At 39.8% G+C, this 26,682-nt stretch overlaps 1 protein-coding gene across 5 annotated transcripts in view; it reads right to left on the bottom strand.

Annotated features, from left to right (window-relative positions):
• Window positions 1–26,682, bottom strand: part of LOC108280422 (neuropilin-1a) — a 132,989-nt gene that overhangs the window by 15,239 nt on the left and 91,068 nt on the right. For 3 of the 5 annotated variants that reach the window (XM_017495375.3, XM_053673507.1, XM_017495370.3), the window contains 7 exons: window positions 26,409–26,553; window positions 23,894–24,061; window positions 23,763–23,789; window positions 21,140–21,283; window positions 20,490–20,980; window positions 20,298–20,394; window positions 2,911–2,955 (listed from right to left, as the gene is read on the bottom strand). In XM_017495375.3, coding sequence (XP_017350864.1) covers window positions 2,911–2,955; window positions 20,298–20,394; window positions 20,490–20,980; window positions 21,140–21,283; window positions 23,763–23,789; window positions 23,894–24,061; window positions 26,409–26,553 — 1,117 coding nt within the window. Of the gene's footprint in view, window positions 1–2,341; window positions 2,402–2,910; window positions 2,956–20,297; window positions 20,395–20,489; window positions 20,981–21,139; window positions 21,284–23,762; window positions 23,790–23,893; window positions 24,062–26,408; window positions 26,554–26,682 lie in introns of all 5 variants that reach the window. The other 2 variants (XM_047162618.2, XM_017495372.3) reach the window with 2 other exon arrangements.

The raw sequence follows: 26,682 nt of genomic DNA, 5'->3' as shown, positions 1-26,682 counted from the left end.
TTACAAAGTTTTAAACAAGTCGGCCACTAGGTGGCATTATTACGATTTTTGTCGGTCTTAATGGATGTATATAACACAGTGTTTTGAACAAACACAAATAATATATATCACATGATATGTCTTTTCATTCTAAACATATTTGCCTCAAGAACCATTGGTGTACATTTTTCAGATAATGTTAAAAACATACTTTTGTGAACTAGTCATAGTTTTTTTGCTCAACTGAAATAAACCTATTGCAGCACAATATTTGGAAGCGTTAGATCAATAGTTATCCAAAAAAAGTTTTGATCTACTCTCGCAAGGGCACATCAAAAATGGCGGCACTTGTCAAAAATGGAGGTGTTTGGCCACTTGATGGCACTATAATAGTAAAAGAACTTGGAAATGGCTGTATAAATGGCATGTAAATGATTTGAATATCATTAAATGTTTCAGACATACACATATTCTTTGTATCATACATTAGATCTTCTCATTCTGAACAACTTTGCCTCTAGGACTACTGCTGACAATTAAATTGTTCGTTAAATATTTGAGATTATTTTAAAAATCTAGTTTTGCGAACTAGTCCTAGGTTATTTTGTCTACAGTTTGTTTGGCTCAGGTGCCATAACATTCTATGAGGACATTCACGTATGTTGAAAAACATGGCCACCATAGGCCAATCAAACTTCAGCAGCTATTAAACAAGGTTAACAATGGCCAATCGGATAATGTTAAAAACGTACTTATGCGAACTAGTCATAGGTTTTTTGCTTAATATCGATGAAACAAGTGGTACAAGATTCTATGGTATAATCTATTTATAGATAATCATTGTAAAAAAAATTTTACTTTCAATTTTACGTGTCAAAGGCATGACAAAATTAAAGGTAGTGAACTTGGCCAAATTAGTTAAATAGTAATAACTCTTAAAGGGAATGAGCTATTTTCACCAAACTTGGTATCACTTGACAAGAATTGTGGACTTTGATGATGCTTCAGCGATACACATGTTCTTTGTATCATATGTTAGATCTCCTCATTCTGCACAACTTTGCCTCTAGGACCACTGCTGGTAATCAAATCGTTCATTAAATATTTGAGATTATTTTAAAAATCTAGTTTTGCGAACTAATCCTAGGTTTTTTGTTCAACCTCACTGCATTACAATTCTCTGTACTCTCTAGGTCAATAATTATTTTTTAAAATTGTGGATCGTTACTCTCTGGATAGCTACAACAGGGTCATGTAGAAAATGGGCAAGGCAAAATATACTCTGTAAATCCTAAACAGACAGTCAAAACTTCACCAAACTAGGTGAGCACATGTGACATATAATTCTAAATAAGCATGGAAACCTTTATGAAGATCGGACAATAGGTGGTGCTATTAAAACCATATATTTCCATAGTTAATTGCATGAATTGGCTGTTAATTTTCTTTTCCATCTCTGATCTAGGTGTCTACAGGCTTGTTAAAGTATATATAATACCATTTTACACATGTGCTTTAAGGCCTTAAAATGTGGGCTTGGGCAAACGTACCCAAAATCCTATAACACCTCAAGGAATGCTTAGATCTTCTGGAAAGTAGATAAGCTCATGTGACATATGACTCTGAACAAGCACACAAATGTTATGTAGATCGGGCGATAGTTATTTCTATAAACAGTTAAAAAGGTGAAAAATGTCTATATTCTTATGGTAAATTCAATGAAATTGCCATTATAACCACTACATAGCAGCAGAGGACCACTCTTTGGCTCATTCTGCTCAATAATATAGAACTTTTCACAGGTTTTTCTTTTGAAATCATATTTAGACATTATAAAATCATTATAATTTGTTCATTTGAGGTATCAGGGTTTGCAAATATATCATATTATGATTACAGTGAGATCGGGAAATTATGTTATAAAGGAGAGCCCTGAAATAAACATTTTCTTACCCATCATTTATTCCAAGTATCTATATCTACAACAAAATTTGTGTGAAATCTGAAAATGGTATTATAAAGGGGAGACCTGGAATAAGCGTTTAGTTCTTGTCATTCCTTATAGGATTGCACAATGTTAAATAATATCTTTTAACGTCTTTAAGGGCCCTAAACGGCTTGAACCCCGATAATTGCTGCTTGCCACTATATTTATTTTTGTCATTGGAACTTTTGATTGAGTTTATACTGCTTGCCATCCACCACGCATGGAGTCTTTGACCTCCCCGCCACTCCCTGTCTCCTCTATTGTTCTCCTGTTTCATAACAGAAAAGGCAGTGACCTATTTCATATGGTAATATAATAAGCTCAGCGTGAACACGTTTGGCATGGTTCATATAAATTCATATATGAACTTCTCACCTCTTCTTCCACACATCCTCTGGTTTTACACACACAGCTCAACTCTCAACTCTCTCTTACCTGCACACATTCAAAAATTTCTTTACATAGTATGTCCATGTAGACTTTAGTTAAGTGGTTTTCTTTCCTCTGTGTTTCAGTTAATTGCATTTTATTGAATGCTTTATTGCCTGGTCTTGGTTTTGATATTATAACAAAGAAAACTATTTAGAACTACTAAGTCACAGATTTATTATTTAACTTTTAATCATTTTTATTTATTTAATACAATCTTTAAAAGTAGTTTAATTGCTAATTAAAATTCTAAATAATAAATGGGCATATTTTATCAAATTCTATCATAATTGTTTTATGAGACTGATTGTACTGGTAACTCATACTTGTAAATTAACCACAAGGAATATAAAATATACTTAGTATTTAAAGATTTCACAGAGATGGCCTGTGTCAAAAGGATTTGTAAATAGTGTTCAGAACATTAGAGTTAAGTATACTGCATTAGTTTACTTGATTTTATAATGTCTAAATGAAGGTTTTAATCAAGTCCAGTAATGCAAGGACTGACATACCAGGTTCTTGTTTAGCTGTACCAATAGTCACCTCAAGTTCTGGATCTGAAACACACACAGAAAAACAACTGAGCAGCAAATCCATATATACATATACAGTTAAATACAGGAATATCACACAAAGGAACATGGTGAACATGGTAGCTTTATTTTTCATGTAAAAACAAAGTAAAAGAAACAGTTCTTGTAATATGTAATATGTGGCAGCAGGGTCATGTTCGAGCACTGCGAATTAAGACAAGGCAGGTTGAACTGGCAGTAACGTGATGATTTTCACCTGTGTGATTACTTTTTTTCTTTCAGTAACGACGTTGGTGAGAGAGAGGTTCAGAGCTGGTGGAGTTTGTGCTCAACGCACCTGAATAGAGTGTATTTAATTGAACTTAATCTGAACTAGTTAGATCAACTAGTTTTGTTTAATCCGGCTTTGTGAATTGTGCTGAAAAGTGCAGCCAAGAAAATAAAGCTCAGAGGAAAGTCTGCTTGTCTCCTTCCTGAGTCCTTCCTCGCACCCAGACACACTGGGTTCTATGTATACAGTCAGGTACATAAGTATTAGGGCAGTAACACAATTTTGGTACTTTTGCCTCTGTACACCACCACAATGGATCCGAAATGAAGCAATCAATATGTGATTGATGTGCGATTGAATATGTGATTTACTTTCAGATTTAATTCAAGAGGTTTAACAAATTTAATTAACATATTGTTAATTAATTAATATCTTAATTAATATGGGAATGTTAAGCGAAGTAATAGCACACCCCTCCCAATGGGGCTGTATGTTCTGAGGTTTGTTTTGTGAAGGTGTAATGTGGGACTGGACAAAAGTGTCCAGAAGAATAAAATGAAGAAGAAAAATAAGCCTGTGCAATCATAATAGTGATGCTTTGCATAGCATAATGGTACTGTGCAAAATTCGACACTGACATGCATCAGGGGGAGCTACATGTGTGTATATGCTTGTTGAAGCATAACTAATGTTCCATATATGGGTATTTGTAATGCTTGTATTTGAATTGAGTTTATGATATAATAGGCTTTATGGCAGTCCAAATACTCATACCGCAATTCTCCTCAAGTATTTTGAAATGTCATCTCTATGTTTCAGTACTTTTGTGATTCCACTTATTTTGTGGGTTAATGTGCATGTGATGTCACTAGAATACCAATAATGCAAGTTTCCGTTGAGCTGAGTGTTTTGATATGTCGCGTCTAAATGTCACTTTTGCAATGAGGTGATGTCAAAAACAAGCAAAAGTTCAGACGAACAGCAAACAGGATAGACTAGTCAAAAACCAGAATCAATAAACAGGAGGACAAAAATAGGATCAAACTGAAATGAAATGAGAAAGAGGATCAAAAGGCTTGGTACAGTATAAACACTCAATACTTCGCATTGAACAAAGACACGAGGGGTTTAAATACTACAGATAATCAAGGGTAAACATAAACAGCTGAGACACATTAGGAGACAACCAATAACATAACAGGGGTGGAGACATGACATAAACCATAACAAATACACGTGTAATGGTAAACAAAAACAACGTCAAAACCCCGGAATTGTGCGCTGTTGCATTTCGGGCTGTTGAGCATGCTGCTTGGTCCGACGTTCAGTGTGAGGGGAAATCTCTAACACTATGCTTTGGAACTTTTGTGACATCACTAGAATATCTCATAATGCAATTCTCCTCATTAAGGTGGGTGTTTTGATATGTCATATGTCTATATTATTGTTAATGAATTTTGGGGCAGCTGTGGCTCACATGGTAGAGTGGGTTGTCCACTAATCGCAAGGTTGGCAGTTCGGTCCCTGTCACACATGCCTCCACATATCGAAGTGTCCTTGGGCAAGACACTGATCCCCATGCTCCAAATGGCAGTCTAGCATCTTGCATGGCAGCTCTACTGCCACTGGTGGGTGTGAATGGGTGAATGAGAAACAGAGTAAAGCGCCTTATAGAAACTCTAAGGTTAAAAGGCACTATATACGTGATGTCACTATAATACCCATAATGCAATTCTCCTTATTGAGCTGAGTGTTTTCATATGTTATGTCTATGTTGCTGTAGTTTTGTGATTTCACTTATTTTGGGTGTTAACATGCATGTGATGTCTGACACACACACATATATACATATATACATATATATATATATATATATATATATATATATATATATATATATATATATATATATATACATACAGTGAGGTAAAAAAGTATTTGATCCCCTGCTGATTTTGTACGTTTGCCCACTGACAAAGAAGTGATCAGTCTATAATTTTAATGGTAGGTTTATTTGAACAGTGAGAGACAGAATAACAACAAGAAAATCCAGAAAAACGCATGTCAAAAATGTTATAAATTGATTTGCATTTTAATGAGGGAAATAAGTATTTGACCCCCTCTCAATCAGAAAGATTTCTGGCTCTCAGGTGTCTTTTATACAGGTAACGAGCTGAGATTAGGAGCACACTCTTAAAGGGAGTGCTCCTAATCTCAGCTTGTTACCTGTATAAAAGACACCTGTCCACAGAAGCAATCAATCAATCAGATTCCAAACTCTCCACCATGGCCAAGACCAAAGAGCTCTCCAGGGATGTTAGGGACAAGATTGTAGACCTACACAAGTCTGGAATGGGCTACAAGACCATTGCCAAGCAGCTTGGTGAGAAGGTGACAACAGTTGGTGCGATTATTCGCAAATGAAAGAAACACAAAAGAACTGTCAATCTCCCTCGGCCTGGGGCTACATGCAAGATCTCACCTCGTGGAGTTGCAATGATCATGAGAACAGTGAGGAATCAGCCCAGAACTACACAGGAGGATCTTGTCAATGATTTCAAGGCAGCTGGGACCATACTCACCAAGAAAACAATTGGTAACACACTACGCCGTGAAGGACTGAAATCCTGCATCGCGCGCAAGGTCCCCCTGCTCAAGAAGGCACATATACATGCCCGTCTAAAGTTTGCCAATGAACATCTGAATGATTCAGAGGACAACTGGGTGAAAGTGTTGTGGTCAGATGAGACCAAAATGGAGCTCTTTGTCATCAACTCAACTCGCCGTGTTTGGAGGAGGAGGAATGCTGCCTATGACCACAAGAACACCATCCCCACCGTCAAACATGGAGGTGGAAACATTATGCTTTGGGGGTGTTTTTCTGCTAAGGGGACAGGACAACTTCACCGCATCAAAGGGACGATGGACGGGGCCATGTACCGTCAAATCTTGGGTGAGAACCTCCTTCCCTCAGCCAGGGCATTGAAAATGGGTCGTGGATGGGTATTCCAGCATGACAATGATCCAAAACACATGGCCAAAGCAACAAAGGAGTGGCTCAAGAAGAAGCACATTAAGGTCCTGGAGTGGCCTAGCCAGTCTCTAGACCTTAATCCCATACAAACTCTGTGGAGGGAGCTGAAGGTTCGAGTTGCCAAACGTCAGCCTCGAAACCTTAATGACTTGATGAAGATCTGCAAAGAGGAATGGGACAAAATCCCTCCTGAGATGTGTGCAAACCTGGTGGCCAACTACAAGAAACGTCTGACCTCTGTGATTGCCAACAAGGGTTTTGCCACCAAGTACTAAGTCATGTTTTGCAGAGGGGTCAAATACTTATTTCCCTCATTAAAATACAAATCAATTTATAACATTTTTGACATGCGTTTTTCTGGATTTTTTTTGTTGTTATTCTGTCTCTCACTGTTCAAATAAATCTACCATTAAAATTATAGAATGATCATTTCTTTGTCAGTGGGCAAACATACAAAATCAGCAGGGGATCAAATACTTTTTTCCCTCACTGTACGTGTGTGTATATATATATACACACACACACATATATATGTATATATGTGTATATATAGAGGGTATACATATATACACATATATATACATATATAAAATTTTATATTCATAGCCTCATAAGAAATATATTTACTGAAAAAAATGTTGACATGTCCAATACTTATTTCACCCTCTCTCTCTCTCTCTCTCTCTCTCTCTCTCTCTCTCTCTCTCTCTCTATATATATATATATATATATATATATATATATATATATATATATATATATATATATATATATATATATATATATATAGAGGGTGAAATAAGTATTGGACATGTGAACATTTTTTTCAGTAAATATATTTCTTATGAGGCTATGAATATAAAATTTTCACCAGACATCAGTATTAACTCAAGAAATCCAGAAATATAAAGAATTCACAACATTAAAGTCCATAAATGAAGTTATGTGTAATTAAGTGGATTGACACAGGAAAAAAGTATTGGATGTGCTAACTAAAATTTATTTAATACTTAGTGGAGAAGCTTTTGTTTGTAATGACAGCTTCAAGACACTTCCTGTATGAAGAAATTAATTGGCTGCAGTATTAAGGTGTGATTTTGGCCCATTCCTCTAAATATATTGTCTTTAAATTTTGTTAAATTGGATTCAAGTCAGGTGATTGACTGGGCCATTCTAATGCCTTGATTTTGTTTTCTCTGAAACCAATTGAGAGTTTCCTTTGCTGCATGCTTTGAATCGCTGTCCTGCTGGAAGGTGTTGTATATAAAATATACATGAAATTCAATTTCAATTCAATTCAATTTTATTTGTATAGTGCTTTTTACAATAGACATTGTCTCAAAGCAGCTTTACAGAAATATCAACATGGGATACAGATATTAAAGGTGCAAATTTATCCCAACTGAGCAAGCCACTGAGTGGCGACGGTGGCAAGGAAAAACTCCCTAAGATATTTTAAGAGGAAGAAACCTTGAGAGGAACCCGACTCAGAAGGGAACCCATCCTCATCTGGGTAACAACAGATAGTGTGAAAAAGTTCATTATGGATTTATATGAAGTCTGTATGGCGTTAGGAGCAGCCGTAGTCCCAGCAGTCTGGAATTAAAGAAGATTTGAGCTCCATCCAGAGGCAGAAAGGATCTGGATCTCTAGTATCTCCATAAATTCGTGTGGGGCTCGGCGAAAGGAGAGAGGGAGAAAAAAGATAATTATGACTGCGAAGTAGTAGAACAGAATCTAGTCAGGGTAGGCTTGAGTAAACAAATACGTTTTAAGCTTAGACTTAAACACTGAGACTGTGTCTGAGTCCCGAACACTAATAGGAAGACTGTTCCATAACTGTGGGGCTCTATAAGAGAAAGCTCTTCCCCCTGCTGTAGCCTTCACTATTCGAGGTACCGTCAGATAGCCTGCATCTTTTGATCTAAGTAGGCGTGGCGGATCATATAAAACCAAAAGGTCGCTTAGATATTGTGGCGCGAGACCATTTAGTGCTTTATAGGTTTATAAAAGTATTTTATAATTAATGCGAGATTTTACTGGGAGCCAATGCAGTATTGATAATATCGGTGTGATATGGTCGTATCTTCTAGTTCTAGTTAGGACTCTAGCAGCTGCATTCTGGACTAATTGGAGCTTATTTATATTCCTACTGGAACATCCAGACAGTATGGCATTACAGTAATCTATTCTAGAGGTGACGAATGCATGAACTAGTATTTCCGCATCATGTAGTGACAATATGTTTCTTATTTTAGAAATATTTCTGAGATGAAAGAAGGCTATCCTAGTAATATTATCTACATGAGCATCAAATGATAGGCTGGAGTCAATAATCACTCCAAGGTCTTTAACTGCTGCACATGATGAAACAGAAAGACCATCCAGAGTAACCATGTGATCAGAAAGAATACTTCTAGCTACACGTGGGCCTAATAAAAGTATTTCTGTTTTATCAGAATTAAGTAGAAGGAAGTTAATTAACATCCAATGTCTAATGTCCTTTACACAATCCTCAACTTTACTAAGCTTCTGTCTGTCCTCTGGCTTCGCTGAAACATACAACTGTGTATCATCAGCATAACAGTGGAAGCTAATTCCATGTTTACGAATAATTTGACCTAGGGGTAGCATATATAAAGTAAAGAGCAGTGGGCCTAAAACAGAACCCTGTGGAACTCCAAAAGTAACCTCAGTACGCATGGAGAATTCACCATTTACATCTACGAACTGATAACGATCGGTCAGATAAGACCTGAGCCAGGAGAGGACTGTTCCCTTAATACCAACAACATTTTCTAATCTATCAAGTAGAATAGTGTGATCTATAGTATCAAAAGCTGCACTAAGGTCGAGTAACACAAGCAGCGAGACACAACCCTGATCGTAAGTCAGTAGAAGGTCATTTACTACTTTAACTAACGCTGTCTCTGTGCTATGATGAGGTCTAAATCCTGACTGATACATTTCATGAATGTTATTCCTATCTAAGTACGAGCATAACTGCTTTGCTACAACCTTTTCTAAAATCTTAGAGATGAAGGGGAGATTTGATATTGGTCTATAGTTGGACAATTGAGACGGGTCAAGATCAGGTTTTTTAATCAAGGGTTTAATAACTGCTAATTTAAGTGATTTAGGTACATAGCCAGTGCTGACTTTTGATTATTGAATTGATTATATTTAGAAGTGGTTCAATTACTCCTGGACCAATCTGTTTAAACAAACATGTAGGTACGGGATCTAGTATGCAAGTTGATGAATTGGCTGAAGAGATTAATGTAGCTAGTTCGGTCTCTCTAAGCGGAGCAAAACACTCTAAACATTGATCTGATATTGCTACATTGTCATGTAATGGGTTTGTTACAGTACTGTCCAGTTTTAATTTAATGGCCTGTATTTCACGTCTAATATTTTCAACCTTATCATTGAAAAATTTCATGAAATCTTCACTGCTATGTAATGATTGAGTGTTTCTCTCTGTAGTGGTTTTATTCCTAGTTAATTTTGCTACTGTGTTGAAAAGGAATCTAGAATTATTTTTGTTGTCTCCTATTAAGGTGGAGAAATAGATTTTTCTAGCATCGCCAAGAGATTTCCTATATTTCAGTAGGCTCTCCTTCCATGCTGTTTGAAATATCACCAGGTTGGTTTGACGCCATTTACGTTCTAATTGTCGAGTTGTCTGTTTTAAGGTTCGCGTTTGATCGTTATACCAGGGTGCTATTTTTTTTCTCTAATTACTTTCCTTTTGAGTGGAGCCACTCTATCTAGCGTGTAGCGGAGTGTTGACTCCAAGCTTTCAGTCGCCTGATCGAGTTCTGTGTGATCTGACGGTGATCCAAATCTAATTGATGTTTCTGCGAGGTTATTTATGAAGCTAGGTGCAGTAGCTGATGTGTAGGTACGTTTTACGCGGTAGCGAGACGAGGTGGAAATATTATGATCAATACGTATTATGAACGAGATAAGATAATGGTCTGAGACAACTTCAGACTGCGGAAAAATGATAATATTTTCTATACTTAGTCCGTATGTTACTATGAGGTCAAGAGTGTGACCACCATTATGAGTAGGCCCGATTACGTTCTGATTAATCCCTACTGAATCTAAGATGGACACAACCGCTATTCTTAGAGGGTCTTCCAGGTTATCAAAATGAATATTAAAGTCTCCGACGATTAATGCTTTATCTACAGACACAACCAGGTTTGAGACAAAGTCTGCAAATTCACTAAGAAATTCAGTATATGGCCCTGGGGGTCTGTAAATAATAATTAGAGGAATTGACTTATTTTTTGTGGCTACATAACTTATACTGGTATAAAGAATTTTAAAAGAATTCAATTTATGCTTAGGTTTTTGTGTGACGACTAGATTTTTACTATGGATGAGTCCAACACCTCCTCCTCTACCAGTTGAACGAGGCTGATGTACATAACTGTATCCAGGAGGACTGGCTTCATTTAATGCTATGTACTCCTTTGGTTTAATCCAAGTTTCTGTTAAACACATTAAATTACATTCCTGATCAGTAATGATGTCGTTAACAATAAGAGCCTTAAATAAACATGAGGGAGACCTAGTATGAGTAATATGTAATCTTATTGAGAATTCACTGGGCTGGTGGACTGTATGAACGGATGTTTACCTAAGACACAACACAGAGATAAGCAAGGCTCAAACCATACATGTATTTGATTAGTGCGGCAGGCCTCAGAGCGTAGGTGGACAGTCAACTAAGAGACACACACACACACACACACACACAGGCCTATGCCACCACGCACACACGTACAGAAGGAAAACAGAACATTATAAGAAAAATAAAAGTAGTATTAAGATATTATAAGGATAATATTTTAGAAAAGGTTGTAGTAAAGCAGTTATGCTCGTACTTAGATAGGAATAACATTCATGAAATGTATCAGTCAGGATTTAGACCTCATCATAGCACAGAGACAGCGTTAGTTAAAGTAGTAAATGACCTTCTACTGACTTACGATCAGGGTTGTGTCTCGCTGCTTGTGTTACTCGACCTTAGTGCAGCTTTTGATACTATAGATAACACTATTCTACTTGATAGATTAGAAAATGTTGTTGGTATTAAGGGAACAGTCCTCTCCTGGCTCAGGTCTTATCTGACCGATCGTTATCAGTTCGTAGATGTAAATGGTGATTTCTCCATGCGTACTGAGGTTACTTTTGGAGTTCCACAGGGTTCTGTTTTAGGCCCACTGCTCTTTACTTTATATATGCTACCCCTAGGTCAAATTATTCGTAAACATGGAATTAGCTTCCACTGTTCTGCTGATGATACACAGTTGTATGTTTCAGCGAAGCCAGAGGACAGACAGAAGCTTAGTAAAGTTGAAGATTGTGTAAAGGACATTAGACTTTGGATGTTACTTAACTTCCTTCTACTTAATTCTGATAAAACAGAAATACTTTTATTAGGCCCACGTGTAGTTAGAAGTAATCTTTCTGATCACATGGTTACTCTGGATGGTCTTTCTGTTTCATCATGTACAGCAATTAAAGACCTTGGAGTGATTATTGACTCCAGCCTATCATTTGATGCTCATGTAGATAATATTACTAGGATAGCCTTCTTTCATCTCAGATATATTTCTAAAATAAGAAACATATTGTCACTACATGATGCGGAAATACTAGTTCATGCATTCGTCACCTCTAGATTAGATTACTGTAATGCCTTACTGTCTGGATGTTCCAGTAGGAATATAAATAAGCTCCAGTTAGTCCAGAATGCAGCTGCTAGAGTCCTAACTAGAACTAGAAGATACGACCATATCACACCGATATTATCAATACTGCATTGGCTCCCAGTAAAATCTCGCATTAATTATAAAATACTTTTATTAACCTATAAAGCACTAAATGGTCTCGCGCCACAATATCTAAGCGACCTTTTGGTTTTATATGATCCGCCACGCCTACTTAGATCAAAAGATGCAGGCTATCTGACGGTACCTCGAATAGTGAAGGCTACAGCAGGGGGAAGAGCTTTCTCTTATAGAGCCCCACAGTTATGGAACAGTCTTCCTATTAGTGTTCGGGACTCAGACACAGTCTCAGTGTTTAAGTCTAAGCTTAAAACGTATTTGTTTACTCAAGCCTACCCTGACTAGATTCTGTTCTACTACTTCGCAGTCATAATTATCTTTTTTCTCCCTCTCTCCTTTCGCCGAGCCCCACACGAATTTATGGAGATACTAGAGATCCAAATCCTTTCTGCCTCTGGATGGAGCTCAAATCTTCTTTAATTCCAGACTGCTGGGACTACGGCTGCTCCTAACGCCATACAGACTTCATATAAATCCATAATGAACTTTTTCACACTATCTGTTGTTACCCAGATGAGGATGGGTTCCCTTCTGAGTCGGGTTCCTCTCAAGGTTTCTTCCTCTTAAAACATCTTAGGGAGTTTTTCCTTGCCACCGTCGCCACTCAGTGGCTTGCTCAGTTGGGATAAATTCGCACCTTTAATATCTGTATACCATGTTGATATTTCTGTAAAGCTGCTTTGAGACAATGTCTATTGTAAAAAGCGCTATACAAATAAAATTGAATTGAATTGAATTGAATTGAATATAATGATATTATGAAGTAGGGAGTACAGTAAACCACTTGCAAGCAGTATAACCATATATATATATATATATATATATATATATATATATATATATATATATATATATATATATATATATATATAACAGAAATGTAGAGCAAATATGAAAGGAAATTATAAACCAGAAATACAGAAAAATGTGAAAGAAACTTACTCATAATATACTTGGAGGTGGGGAAGAGTCTTGTCTCACGAGAAAAAGTCAGGAGTAATACAGACGAAGGCCTTAATTTTTAAGAGAGAACCAAGAGGGGCCATTTATAAGGGTAGTTGAGTCACGTTGCACCCGCGAGATAACTGTGAGACCAAGGTCTCTCCGAAATGTTGTGTCTCATACCTCTTTCAAACCTAATGGTGTTCGGAAAAGGCTCTTTTCAAAACATACTGGTAATTTTGATAAGCCCAGTAATGTTGTGAATTCTTTATATTTCCAGATTTCTTGAGTTAATATTGATGTCTTGTGAAAATTTCATGTGAATAGCCTCATTGGAAATATATTTACTGAAAAAAATGTTGACACATCCAATATGTATTTCCCCACTATATGTTGTCAGGACCTGCAACTTTCTGTGGGTCAATCTGCACAGAGTTTTCCTGAAAGTACTTGGCTGGTGGGAGTTGGGGTGGTCTTCCTCACTAACATGTTGTTCTGTGCTTCAAACCATGCATAGAAGTTGTTCAGTGCATGTTCTGGAAGGAAGTTCCATCATGTATCTATCTACTTGCTGATGTAGCCAGTTACTGATGCTGTGTATTCCTCTAAGCCTGTGTTGTTGTGGTATGTAGCAGTCTGTCTGAACATATTCCAGTCTGTGTGCTCAAAACAGTCCTGAAATGCTGACATAGCTCCCTCAGACCAGGTTCTCACCTGTTTCAGAACCAGTTTGGCATGTTTCAGAAGTGGTCTGTATGCTGGGATTAGCATAACAGAGATGTGGTCTGAGCTGCCAAGGTGGGGGCAGGGTACAGCCTTGTAAGCACCATGAATGTTGGTGTAAACAAGATCTACAGTGTTTGTACCACAAGTTGGAAAATCAACAAGCTGGTGGAATTTTGGCAGCAGTGATTTCATATTGGCGTGGTTAAAATCTCTGGTGACAATGAAAAATTCATTGGGGTGCGCTGTCTGTAAGTTACTGATAGCCCTGTAGAGTTCACTTAGTGCTTCCTTAGCATTAGCCCTGGGTGGAATGTACGCCATTACAATGAGCACAGTGGTAAGCTCTCTGGTCAGCATTTCATAGACAGTGAACATTGGAGAGGAGAATGGATGGTAGAGCCAGATCTGCTAGCATGCCAGCTTGCTTTACACACTTCAACTGCCTTTCACACTGTTTCCGGTGCCCTCTCTTCTGGCCAGCGGCATCAGGCAATACCATGGTCCCAGGGCCAGGTTCGTGTAGCAGCCCGAAGGTTGTGGTGCTCATCTGACAGCCAATCATTTATTGCTCCTGAACTATGTTCTCCAATGTTCAGCGGAATTTGGCAATGATAGACATGTATACCAGTGCTTCCAATGTACATCTATTTAAAAGGTTTCCCAATTGGTGTAAGCTACATGTAACATGCACCATACTAGTGGACCCAAAGTGGCCACTGCATGCTACTGCGCTGCCATCTTTCCAACTTTGTTCTGAATCCACTAATGCATTAAGGAGATGTAGCCTCACATCCATTTTGCCGTGCTCATAGTCAAATTTGTTTTCACGTTATTCGACAACAGTTTGACAAATCAAGCCAAATTTGATAAGTTTTTGTTCGCATAATCTGATGATGATCTGACTTGATTTTTGCAAAAATCTGAAAAGATTCTTGGAGGAGTTTAAAAAAGTAGCTTTTCAAACATTTCAAAATGGCAGACAGCAAGAATGGCCCACCATGGCACAATTGTTATTATTGATCTCGGCATGACACAAGGAATCTATCATAGTCAATCTCATTACATTACATTACATTATATTTATTCATTTAGCATACGCTTTTATACAAAGCAACTTACAAATGAGAAAATACAAGCAAAGCAATATATCAAATAGAGAATAATACAAGTAGTGCTACCATACAAGATCTGTTAATTGAGTTCCAGAAGAAGCAAAGTCCGCAGAGTAGAGGTGTAAGTGCCAGGGTAATTTAATTTTTTTTTTTTTATGGGTTGGTTAGGTGATCACGGAAGAGGTGGGTCTTTAGCTGTTTTTTGATGATGGTGAGAGATTCTGTGGTCCGGATTGAGGTTGGAAGTTCATTCCACCACTGAGGAACAGTTAGTTTGAATGTTCTTGAAAAGGATCTTGAGCCACGCTGAGTAGGTACTACACCAAGCGTCGGTCGTTGATTGATCGCAGATTGCGTGAGGGAACGTAAGCCTTCAGCAGAGTGTTGAGGTAGGAAGGTGCTGTTCGAGACAAGGTCTTGTACGTGAGCATCGAGGCCTTGAATTTGATGCGGGCGGCTACAGGAAGCCAGTGGAGGGAGATGAAGAGGGGTGTGACACGGGTTCTCTTGGGCTGGTTGAAGAAGAGGCATGCTGACGTCTCATTACAATAGACAAAAGTTGTTAAAAGGTATTATAATTTTTTTTAATTGCACTATAATTTTTTGTTCTGAAACTGTGCAGCTGCCCTCAAGTCATGATGACTATGAGGCTAAAGTGTTACGAAGATATTGCCATGTCCATTTTGGCATGCCCGCCAATGAATTTGTTTGTGTACTATTTGAAAATGGTTTGGGCTATCAAAAATCTTTTGATACATTTTTGCCAGCATGGTCTCACGATGTTCTGAGACAATTTTGGTGAAAATGGGAGCAGCGATCTAGGAGGAGTTCAAAAAAGATTTTCAAAGTGTCACGATTCCCCCTTGAAGCAGCGTGCTCTAAGCGCGAATGCGTGAGCACCTGCTTTTCCATTGTTGACTGTAATGACTTCTGGACACGTGTGTTTTGTTTATGTTTCTGTCTCCTCCCTGTTCTGTCATTGGCTGGGATTTCACGTGGGTCTGAATTGCTCTCAGCTGCTAGCAGTTTAGACGCTGATTATGTCCGCATATATATACCGTGCGCCTCCCAGCACACAACTCGGAAGAATATTAAATGTTTATAGTTAGTCTAACGCGTATCATAGTCATAGTCACGGTCCATGTTTAGAGTTAGTTCGCGCTCGATTATCCGCTTCCAGCCCCTCGTCATAGTTCGTTTCTTGTTTTGTTTATCAACCTAGATTCCTGCCTTGCCCTGTGTATGCCTGTTTGCCAATCGCCTAACCTCTTGCATGTTTGTGGATTACGTTTTGGATCACGTTTTGGATTTGTCGGCCTGTCTCTCTTTCTAATAAACAACTGTTTATCCTGCACTTGCATCCGTCCTATCTCTGCTCCGTCACGATTCGTGACAGAATCTTCCGCCAAAACATGGATGCAGCACGAGGACGAGAGAGAAGTCACGCCACAGAAACCAGGGAAGTAGTAGGACAATACCTCATCGGGGAACGCTCGGATTACTGGCCGCATTTTTTGTCCGTGCAATTTCCCCAAAGGTATGCCGTTGAATTGCCACCAGAGACAGCGGGATTGGGGAGCTACCCGCTGGAGTTCCTCTTCAGCTGCCAGGTGTATTTCTGCAGCTTGGCGTTTCCAAAGCCTACTAAGAGAGAGTGGATTGGGTTCCTGGTGTCCAGGTTTTGCGGTCCGGCCCGTGACTGGGCGGAGCAGCTGGTGAGTGCTGGGTCGCCAGCCCTCCATCATGTCACTCAGTTTTCAGAGCTGTTTATGGAGCCATTTTCACAGCCTGGACAACTTCGTGGTCTTGATTTACTGGGGTGGAGAGTCAATGGACAGCCCCAGGTGGACCCACCATTCAACCTCTATTATGAGTAGATGGACAGGGCAGTAACCAGCGATCCACTTCAGTTTCCGGCCAACGCGGGGGCGAAATCTCCGAGATGTATGACCGAGGGCTGCGGGAGAGAAACTCAGCTTCAATGTCCCACCTGCAAGAAGCTGGGCCTCCAGGAAGCTTTCTTCTGCTCTCAGGAATGCTTCAAGAGCAGCCGGCGGGAGCATAAGAAACTCCACCGGAGAGCCCGTGCAGAGACCCAGACCGGGATCAACAGGGTGACCTCGGAGCACCCGTCGGAGGTCATAGCACCAGAGCTCAACCCTAAGGCCCAAGTCAAGCTTCCATGCACTGACGTCCAAGACAAGCCTCACGTCCCTGAGGTCCAAGCCAAGCCTCACGTCCCTGAGGTCCAAGTCCAAGTCAAGTCCCAAGTCCCTGAGATCCAAGTCAAGTCTCAAGCTTCTAAGGTCCAAGCCCAGTCTCAAGTCCCTGAGGTCCAAGCCCAAGTCAAGCCTCCAGGCTCTGAAGCCCAAGTCCAAGTCTCGTCTCATGTCCCTGAAGCCCAAGTCCAAGTCTCGTCTCAAGTCCCTGAAGCCCAAGTCCAAGTCTCGTCTCAAGTCCCTGAAGCCCAAGTCCAAGTCTCGTCTCAAGTCCCTGAAGCCCAAGTCCAAGTCTCGTCTCAAGTCCCTGAAGCCCAAGTCCCAGTCAAGTCTCAAGTCCCACAAGCCCAAGGCCAATTCAAGCCTCCAGTCCCTGAGATCCAAGTCAAGCCTCCAGTCCCTGAGATCCAAGTCAAGCCTCCAGTCCCTGAGATCCAAGTCAAGCCTCCAGTCCCTGAGGTCCAAGTCAAGCCTCCAGTCCCTGAGATCCAAGTCAAGCCTCCAGTCCCTGAGATCCAAGTCAAGCCTCCAGTCCCTGAGATCCAAGTCAAGCCTCCAGTCCCTGAGGTCCAAGTCAAGCCTCCAGTCCCTGAGGTCCAAGTCAAGCCTCCAGTCCCTGAGATCCAAGTCAAGCCTCCAGTCCCTGAGATCCAAGTCAAGCCTCCAGTCCCTGAGATCCAAGTCAAGCCTCCAGTCTCTGAGGTCCAAGTCAAGCCTCCAGTCTCTGAGGTCCAAGTCAATCCTCCAGGCTCTGAAGTCCAAGTCAAGCCTCACGTCCCTGAGCTTACGTTCAAGCCTGCTGATCCAGTTGCCCAAGCTCTGCTAATATCTAAGCCTAACAGCCAAGCTCCGCCCGCGCCCGAGTCTGCTGACACGGCCAGCCAAGCTCCACCCACGCCCGAGTCTGCTGACACGGCCAGCCAAGCTCCGCCCGCGCCCGAGTCTGCTGACACGGCCAGCCAAGCTCCACCCGTGCCCGAGTCTGCTGACACGGCCAGCCAAGCTCCGCCCATGCCCAAGGTTCACCTGGTGACCTCAGAGCCTCAGCCTCCCTGTTCAGAGGTGGACGGCGCTCAGGCTCCCTGTTCAGCAGTGGACGTCGCTCAGCCCGCCTGTTCAGCCGAGGTCATCGCTCAGCCCGCCTGTTCAGCCAAGGACGTCGCTCAGCCGCCTGTTCAGCCGAGGTCGTTGCTCAGCCCGCCTGTTCAGCCAAGGTCGTCACTCAGCCCGCCTGTTCAGCCGAGGTCGTCGCTCAGCCCCCCTGTTCAGCTGAGGTCGTCGCTCAGCCTTCCGGCTCCATGGCAAACGTCGTTCCCCCCTACTGCTTCGAGGAGACCCACACTTCTCTCCCTGGCCGCACGGAGACCCACGCTCCTCTCCCTGGCCTTACAGGGGACTTTGCTCTGCCTTCCAGTTCAGCTGGGGTCGTCGCTCCGCTTTCATGCTCCGCCGAGGACTTCGCTCAGTCTGCCTGCCCTGCTGTGGTCATCGCTCTGCCTTCATGCTCCGCCGAGGACTTTGCTCAGCCCGCCTGCCCTGCTGTGGTCGTCGCTCTGCCTTCATGCTCCGCCGAGGACTTTGCTCAGCCTGCCTGCCCGGCTGTGGATGTCGCTCTGCTTCCCTGCTATGCCGAGGACGTCGCTCCGCTTCCCTGTGCCGCCAAGAACACAGTGCAGTTTCCTGGCTCTGCCTGGGACATTCAGTCCAGGGGGCCGGGTCCGCCAATTAAATGGGATAACTCATGGCACTCCGGGAGAAGTGCCTTTGGGGGGGGTTCTGTCACGATTCCCCCTTGAAGCAGCGTGCTCTAAGCGCGAATGCGCGAGCACCTGCTTTTCCATTGTTGACTGTAATGACTTCTGGACACGTGTGTTTTGTTTATGTTTCTGTCTCCTCCCTGTTCTGTCATTGGCTGGGATTTCACGTGGGTCTGAATTGCTCTCAGCTGCTAGCAGTTTAGACGCTGATTATGTCCGCATATATATACCGTGCGTCTCCCAGCACACAACGCGGAAGAATATTAAATGTTTATAGTTAGTTTAACGCGCATCATAGTCATAGTCACGGTCCATGTTTAGAGTTAGTTCGTGCTGGATTATCCGCTTCCAGCCCCTCGTCATAGTTCGTTTCTTGTTTTGTTTATCGACCTAGATTCCTGCCTTGCCCCGTGTATGCCTGTTTGCCAATCGCCTAACCTCTTGCATGTTTGTGGATTACGTTTTGGATCACGTTTTGGATTTGTTGGCCTGTCTCTCTTTCTAATAAACAACTGTTCATCCTGCACTTGCATCCGTCCTATCTCTGCTCCGTCACGATTCGTGACACAAAGTAATTTAAGCTGGCGGACAGCAAGTCACTAAATTCAAAATGGCTATCATGCAAAATGTCCGACCTAAGAAAATTGTATATAATTTGACTTGGAATACGCCACAGAATCTAAAGAGAACAGATTCATGATTTTAGGACTAACCGCTTTTTTCATATCTCATGAACACGAAGTGGCATTGTTCTGAAACTGTCCCGGCAACCTCACAACATGATGCCTTTGACATATACTAAGTTTGGTCTGAATACACTAAAGCATTACAGAGATATAGCCTCATGACTGTATTAGCATACTCACTGTCAAATTTGTTTGCACCATATTCGAAAGTGGTTTGGACCATCAATATTCTTTTAATAACTTTTTGCCAGCATCTATGCCAACATGAACCCTGTCAAATTTGGTGAAGATCCGATGAACCGTTTCAGTTGAGTTTGAAAAAGTATGTTTTTCAGAAAATTCTAAATTCTCTGATGGAAAATGACATCATAGGGTGCAGTCGAATCGTTTTGAGCCAAGGAATCAAAGAGAAAAAAAGGAATTTTGTTTCTAGTTCTTATGGTTCAGAAGTTATTAGCATAAATGACAGTCAAACTTTGAGCAGTTGGTGGTGCTAGAGGGTTTGAGACAGTTCTCTATCTGAGACTATACTCTATCTGTGTGCCAAATTTCATAACTGTGCCACAAGCAGTTTCATGTGCTGTCACAGACTCAAGAGTGAAAGAAGAATAAGAATAAGAAGAAGAGGAAGAAAATAATGGATACGATAGGCGCCTAGCACCTGTGGTTCTTTTCCCCTAATAATAAGTTTATGAAGCAGAACAGTATGTTGGCATTATCAAGTTAACATAATTATCCAAGATGTGGCTTACCTTTACACTCAGCAGCACTCATTTCAGGAACAATTCTCACATTGTCCACCGAGATATGTCCAGACAATGTGCTGTCAACAACACCCTCAATAATCACCTAACACATACATACAGAGATACAATATTGAATAACTATAATAATAAAAAAAGTCAACACAGTGGCTTGTTGAGGTGTGGGGATAAAAGAGTTACCTTGTATGGTTTATTAGCATGGGGCAACAGAACTCTTCCTTCTTTCCAGCCTTTAGTCTCTTGCCAATCCATCCTCCAGAGCAGTACCTCCTTTTCTATCTTTTTTTCATCTCTCTGTCCATCTTTTCCTTCTTCCTGCAGCTGTCCACTTTCTCCCACTCCCTTCCCTCCTCCCTCTGTCTTCTGCCAAATGTGTAGGGCACCTGTGTGCTCTCCAGTAAACCGGTACCAGAATGACACACACAGATCTTCATCAAGAGACATAACAGGCAAACTGACCAACCGTGCCAATCTGACTTTACTTTCCATCTCGTTCTGTCGTTCTGCCTCTGCAGTTCTTTCTCTTTCCATCCCTCTCTTCCTTACTGTCTTAGTCTTCTGCTCTAGCTCTCGCTCTAATGTCTTCTCTGTCTCTGGATAGAGTGAATCTCTGGTCAGTGCAGTGTAGATGAAGTTTCCTGGTTCCCCTGATGACAGCCAAACATAAGCATCTATGAACAGATATACTGAGTGTGTGAAACAAACACACTCATGAAGAGACTATGTGTGTAAACATTTTTGCAATGCTGAAGATGATTTTTGAAATTAATTTAACAAACCTTTTAACAGTGAAGACAGTTCTTGCTAGAGAAAGACCAATAAAATCTCACCTGTGTAATCCACACTGAGCAGTTGTTTGGAGCACTTGTCATGGTTTTTTAAGAGCCAGTCCACTGGTCCAATGCTCTCTAGACTCCACCCACAGAAGGAGGGATGGTCTGACCAGCCAAAATTGCAGTTGAACCAAAGATATGCTATATGAAGTACAAAAAGACAGAAAGCAGAAGTAGCTCATTGACTCTTTTACATAAATGTCATTTTTCAAAGTATTAGGAATTTTTACTAAGAATCAATGAAGTTCAGAAAATTTTCTAAGAATCAACTGTCCTTCTTCAACATACCTACATTGGCCATTTCACACTGGTATAAGACTGTACATGTTTATAATTATCTGGGCTTTGGTAGATCTTACACACTGCTGCTTTTCTTTAGTTCAGTGATTTATTTATTTTTAACGCACACATTTAATTCACAATTCTTCACAGTTCTCAAATGATCATTTTCCCTCTGAAATACAAGCTCATTCCTAGTTCGGCTTTGATCCAAGACGGCCTGGAAAGTGTATGGCTGTAATTGTTATCTGGTGACTGCTGTTGGCCATTAATTTTGATGTTATTCTCCAATTCACCTCACTGTCAGAATCAAGTTTTAGCTAAACATAATGATTAGTAAATAGCCTGGAGGATTCTCCATTCTAGATGAAACCCATAGGATGCATGTACTGGGAGAGAGAGAGAGAGAGAGAGAGAGAGAGAGAGAGAGAGAGAGAGAGAAATGGAGATGAGCCTATACAGACATAGGTCTTAAACTACACAGCTGATAAAAAAGAGAGATAGAATAAGCAGTATTTGGAGGACTATTTGTAGTGTATCTCTGATGACACAAATTTATTTAATTATTTTAGGCATTTTTTGGTATTTGATTGAAAGTGTGATTGATGTATGAAATGTGTAATGAAATTTGTAGGGTATCAGGGCTCTATAGTACGCCCATTTCACTTGCATTTGCAACTGAAAAGTTCTTTGTACGACTGTGAAAAAATATTTATTCGCACCGTTGCGAGTGACCTGTTCGGAGTTGTATAATACAATCGGAATAAAAACTAAAACTCCAAAATGCATCTACACTGCGCAACAGTTACTTTCACACTGCTTTTCATCACCTCAGTCAACCGAACAAGTGTGTAAATACTGCAGAGAAGCCATTATAATGTTTAGAGTGACTCTGTAAATCATCTGCTTCACACAACTACCATCTTTTATTAATCCTGCAAAATGACCCGCACCTGCAACCTGCTCATTTAGAGACAGCGGTAAATTAATAAGAATGCTATCACTACAAGATGGGTTTTAATTCAAAATTCTTTATTAAATAATATCTCACCAAACATAATCAAGAGTAGCAACTGCTCAGTCTGTACACATACAGTACACTGCCGCTCTCCTTCACTCTCTTCACCAACTAGTCCCGGCTCACACTCACAGCGCATTCACATCATTTAAACTCACGGTTGCCAGATATCACTAGAAAAATCAACTCCAATTTCCATATTTTGATTTAAACCCCCAAAATGTACTGGGGGAACGATCTAAAAGGAACAACTGATAAAAAACCAAACAAAAAACTAATAAAATGAAAAGACAGAAAATGTACTTAGTTATAAATAAATAATTTAATATAAAAATAGATATTATAATAACTTCATAAAATATAAATAAAATGAGCAATTAAATGGTGTTTAATTACTATGGGTACTATGGGTCCTGAAAAAGAAACAAACCACTTTTGTACTATCAACCAGACATGGAACAGTTGGCCAAGGTAAACAAGTTTTAGGTTTTAAATTCTTTAACACATCTAGCTGAAAAGCTGAAATTCTGATCTATTGTGTCATATTCATCTTTTGATCTCGAACACAAATGTCTTCAATGTATAGAACATGTTTGGGCTCTGCCCCTTAAGTTTCAGTGAAGGGACACTGTAATGCTACAGGTTTCAAACATATCCTATACAATTGTGTGCTTCTAACTTTGTGGCAACAGTTTCGGGATGGCCCACATATGGGTGTGATGGTCAGGTTCCCACAAACATTTGACCATAAAGTGTATATAATCAGCTGAACTGTATATGTCTTATTTTCACCACTCAAGAATAAGCATATTGAACTGTCATAAAATATTTTTCGAAGGGTTCAGATATGGAACACATTTGCTCTGATCTTTTCCACTTGGGAATAAGAATTCTGACTTTTTTTTTAAAACTCAAAATGAACTTTGATCACTTTGTCCACTGGAGTTCACATAATAATAGAAACAGCCACTATGTGAAGAACAAACAAACAAAAAACAAACCAGCTTACTTTTCTCAACCTAGATTGAGGGAACTGCCTTGGGGTGGGTTCTAGGCATTTTAATTCGATATATTCAATATCCAAATAGCAACACTCTTAGACACGCTCTTTCTAGACATCTAATTCTGTAGATTCTCTTATGTTCTCTCTTTGTAAATTGTTTATTAGGAACACATTATGGATTAATGCTGTATACATTACATTAATTTATCACAATAACTCTTTGAAATGAAACTAAACTGGGGTGGACTGTCTTCTGAGATATTACAACCTCTGTGCTACATAATATTATGAATGCATGTAGTGTGTGTGAGCTTTCTCACCAGATTCTATGGGTTCTGCAACTGTACCTGTAGTTGAACACAAGCACACAATAAAGAAAATTGTGTAGGTGTCTGTGTTACATGCCCATTTTTGTTTAAGGTTAGATTTTCTGAGTGTGTGTGTATGTTACCTGTAGGCTCATTGTCTTCACTTGTGCCTGTTCCGCTGTGACAAGTTGCCGATTCGTCATCATAGTCCTCTGTTGTGATGATGTCAATTGCTGTGCTGGTTACTGGGATGTTAGCAGTTACCTGCACTGTGGTTTCCATTGTAGTGGTAGGAGGAAGAGGAGTAGCATCTGGAATGAAAAATCCTTTTTTTATTCTTTTCTTTTTTTTTGGGCCCTTTAAACCTGAATGTGTTTATGCAAAAACAAATAATGTAAACTTTGCAATCATTTGAGAAGCATTTAATGTTAAAATTAATTATTTTTTATTTACATTGTGCATTTACCAATAAAAAATATCACAAAGCAGCTTTACAGAACTCTGGATATATATTTAATAGTAACCTCAAAGCCAGAGGCGATATCTGGGAAGAAAAATCGCATGGTGAATCACCTGGACTGACCTCCCAAACTTGGATTGTATCTATGCTAGCCAACTGAATATGGTGGCTAGCAGCACCAGCAGAGAGACAACACACCCTGGACATTGCCTGTTTGACCCGCTACTGAATAGCAAGTGGCAATTCGAACCCACACAAACAGACCCCCTCCCCCCCAAAAGCTGTGGCCTCTATCAATCCCTGTCACTACGTGCTCTGACCTCAACGCCACAAAACACTTTTGGCATTAATTGGCTTCTTGCCTGACATCACTAATACTCTTGTTACTGAATGGGCACAAATCCCTACAGACACGTTCCAAAATCTAATGGAAAGAGGGGACCGAATCCATATTAGTTAATATGGATTTGAAACAGGATTTGAAATAGGAAATTCAACAAGCACATAATGGTGTGATAGTCAGGTGTCCACATATTTTTGGCCATATAGTCTATGTTGCTTGTGTGAGAGTGACACTAAATTTCATTGTACGCAAGTATAATGACAATAAAGATTTCTTATCTTGCATACAGAATCCTGTGTCCTCTGTATCAAAGCTATTAAATGGGGTTTGTTTGTTTAACATTACTTTAACATTTTTATTAGATTTTTGGACAGCTGAGTCAGCCAAATCAGAAAAGTGATTACTCTCCACCACAATGTGAAATAACTAGTCAAAGAATTAAATGTAACAATACAACAGATTCATCAAGACACTTGCTGTAGTTATGTTCCAAAACCTATACATGAAACATCACTTCTGAATCCAACTTGTGTATAAATCAAGAAAATCAACACAGGCTTGTACAAACAGACAAAACATCCAATAATTATTACTATTTATCAGTTCATTAAACATTTTATTGCTCATTGTATTTATTCAAACTGTTAATTAAATGTCTTTTTGAATACTATTTTCATCTTTTGTATTTTTGTATTTAAGTTAAGTTGATGCTGAGTCTGTTTACGTTGTTTGATATTGTATTATATCTCCAAGTTGCAGTTAAAATACAGTCCCATCCAAAACTATTGGAACAGCAAGGCCAATTCGCTATATATTGTTTGGGTTTGAGATCTGAAGATGTATATGAGACAATATATAATAATTTCAGCATTCATTTCCTCATATTTACATCTTGATGTGTTAAACAACTTAGAACATGATACCTTTTGTTTGAACCCATCCATTTTTTCAAGTTATCATACATCTTGGAACATGTGACTGGTGTTTCTTGCTGCCCTGGTGTACCCTGTTAACTTGATTGTTTAAAGAATTAATAGCTCTCTACTCTTGGTTTAAGCTCTAGGTCTTGTCTGTGAATACTGCATTTGTTGTTAAAAAGGATAAACCAATATGAAGACCAGACAGCTGTGCCATTTTGAAGCTGAGAAAAGAGGGAAAATCTGTCAGGGCATAGCCAGTACAACAATTTGGAATGTCCTGAAATAGAAACAAACCACTTTTGTACCATCAACCAGAGATGGAACAGGTTGGCCAAGGTAAACAAGTTTTAGGTTTTAAATTCTTTAACACATCTAGCTGAAAAGCTGAAATTCTGATCTATTGTTTCATATTCATCTTTTGATCTCAAACACAAATGTCTTCAATGCATAGAATTTACCTTGCTGTTCCAACACTTTCGGAGGGGATTGTTATGCCAAAGCAGGCTCTTTTAGGCATACCTGTGTGTTGTATAGCGTTAAAGCTATTTTATATTCACAGAAATCTCTTATACTCTCATATCTCTTATACTCATTCATTAATGCCTATGCATCTATCCATTACTGTGTGCAAATAACTGGGTAATTCCAATTCACACATTTTAAAATAATATATAATGATCTCGAAATCATCATTAATTACTGTTCTACTGTTCAAATACAGTTCTATGAATATTCTGCCAAACACACAGTAATTATACTGACATTTCATCTACTGCATCTTCACCTCATCCTTATGCCAGTTTTCCACCTCAACCAAAAACAAAAACATTTTTGGGATAGTTTTATGTTTCCAACATGCAATTTCAAAATGTAAATAAAAATTGGTTTGTTGTGTCTATGCTTAGGTGTCAGTGGTTAAATGAGTTGTTCCTCACATTGGGTGTCGCAGCCCAGCAACTCCAGTCTGAGGGCCATGCCATCATGTGACCCACGCTCAGGATATACTCGCAGGAAACGCATTGTCAGTGGCTTGAAAGAACGCATCTCTGGAGTGTCATGATTTTGGTTCCCCATGAATATCTGCAAAGGGATGAAGGTTGAGACATACATATCTACATATATGCAATGTATATCTATGTTGATTTTTCTTTTTCCTCTACATTCAAGGTAATGGTAGCTGAACAATTAAGGCTCTGGGTCGCTGGTTCA

Source organism: Ictalurus punctatus, chromosome 20 (genome assembly GCF_001660625.3).
Source record: "Ictalurus punctatus breed USDA103 chromosome 20, Coco_2.0, whole genome shotgun sequence".
In the NCBI taxonomy this organism is placed as follows: Eukaryota; Metazoa; Chordata; class Actinopteri; order Siluriformes; family Ictaluridae; genus Ictalurus; species Ictalurus punctatus.
This window is presented reverse-complemented; position numbering and strand designations above follow the sequence as displayed.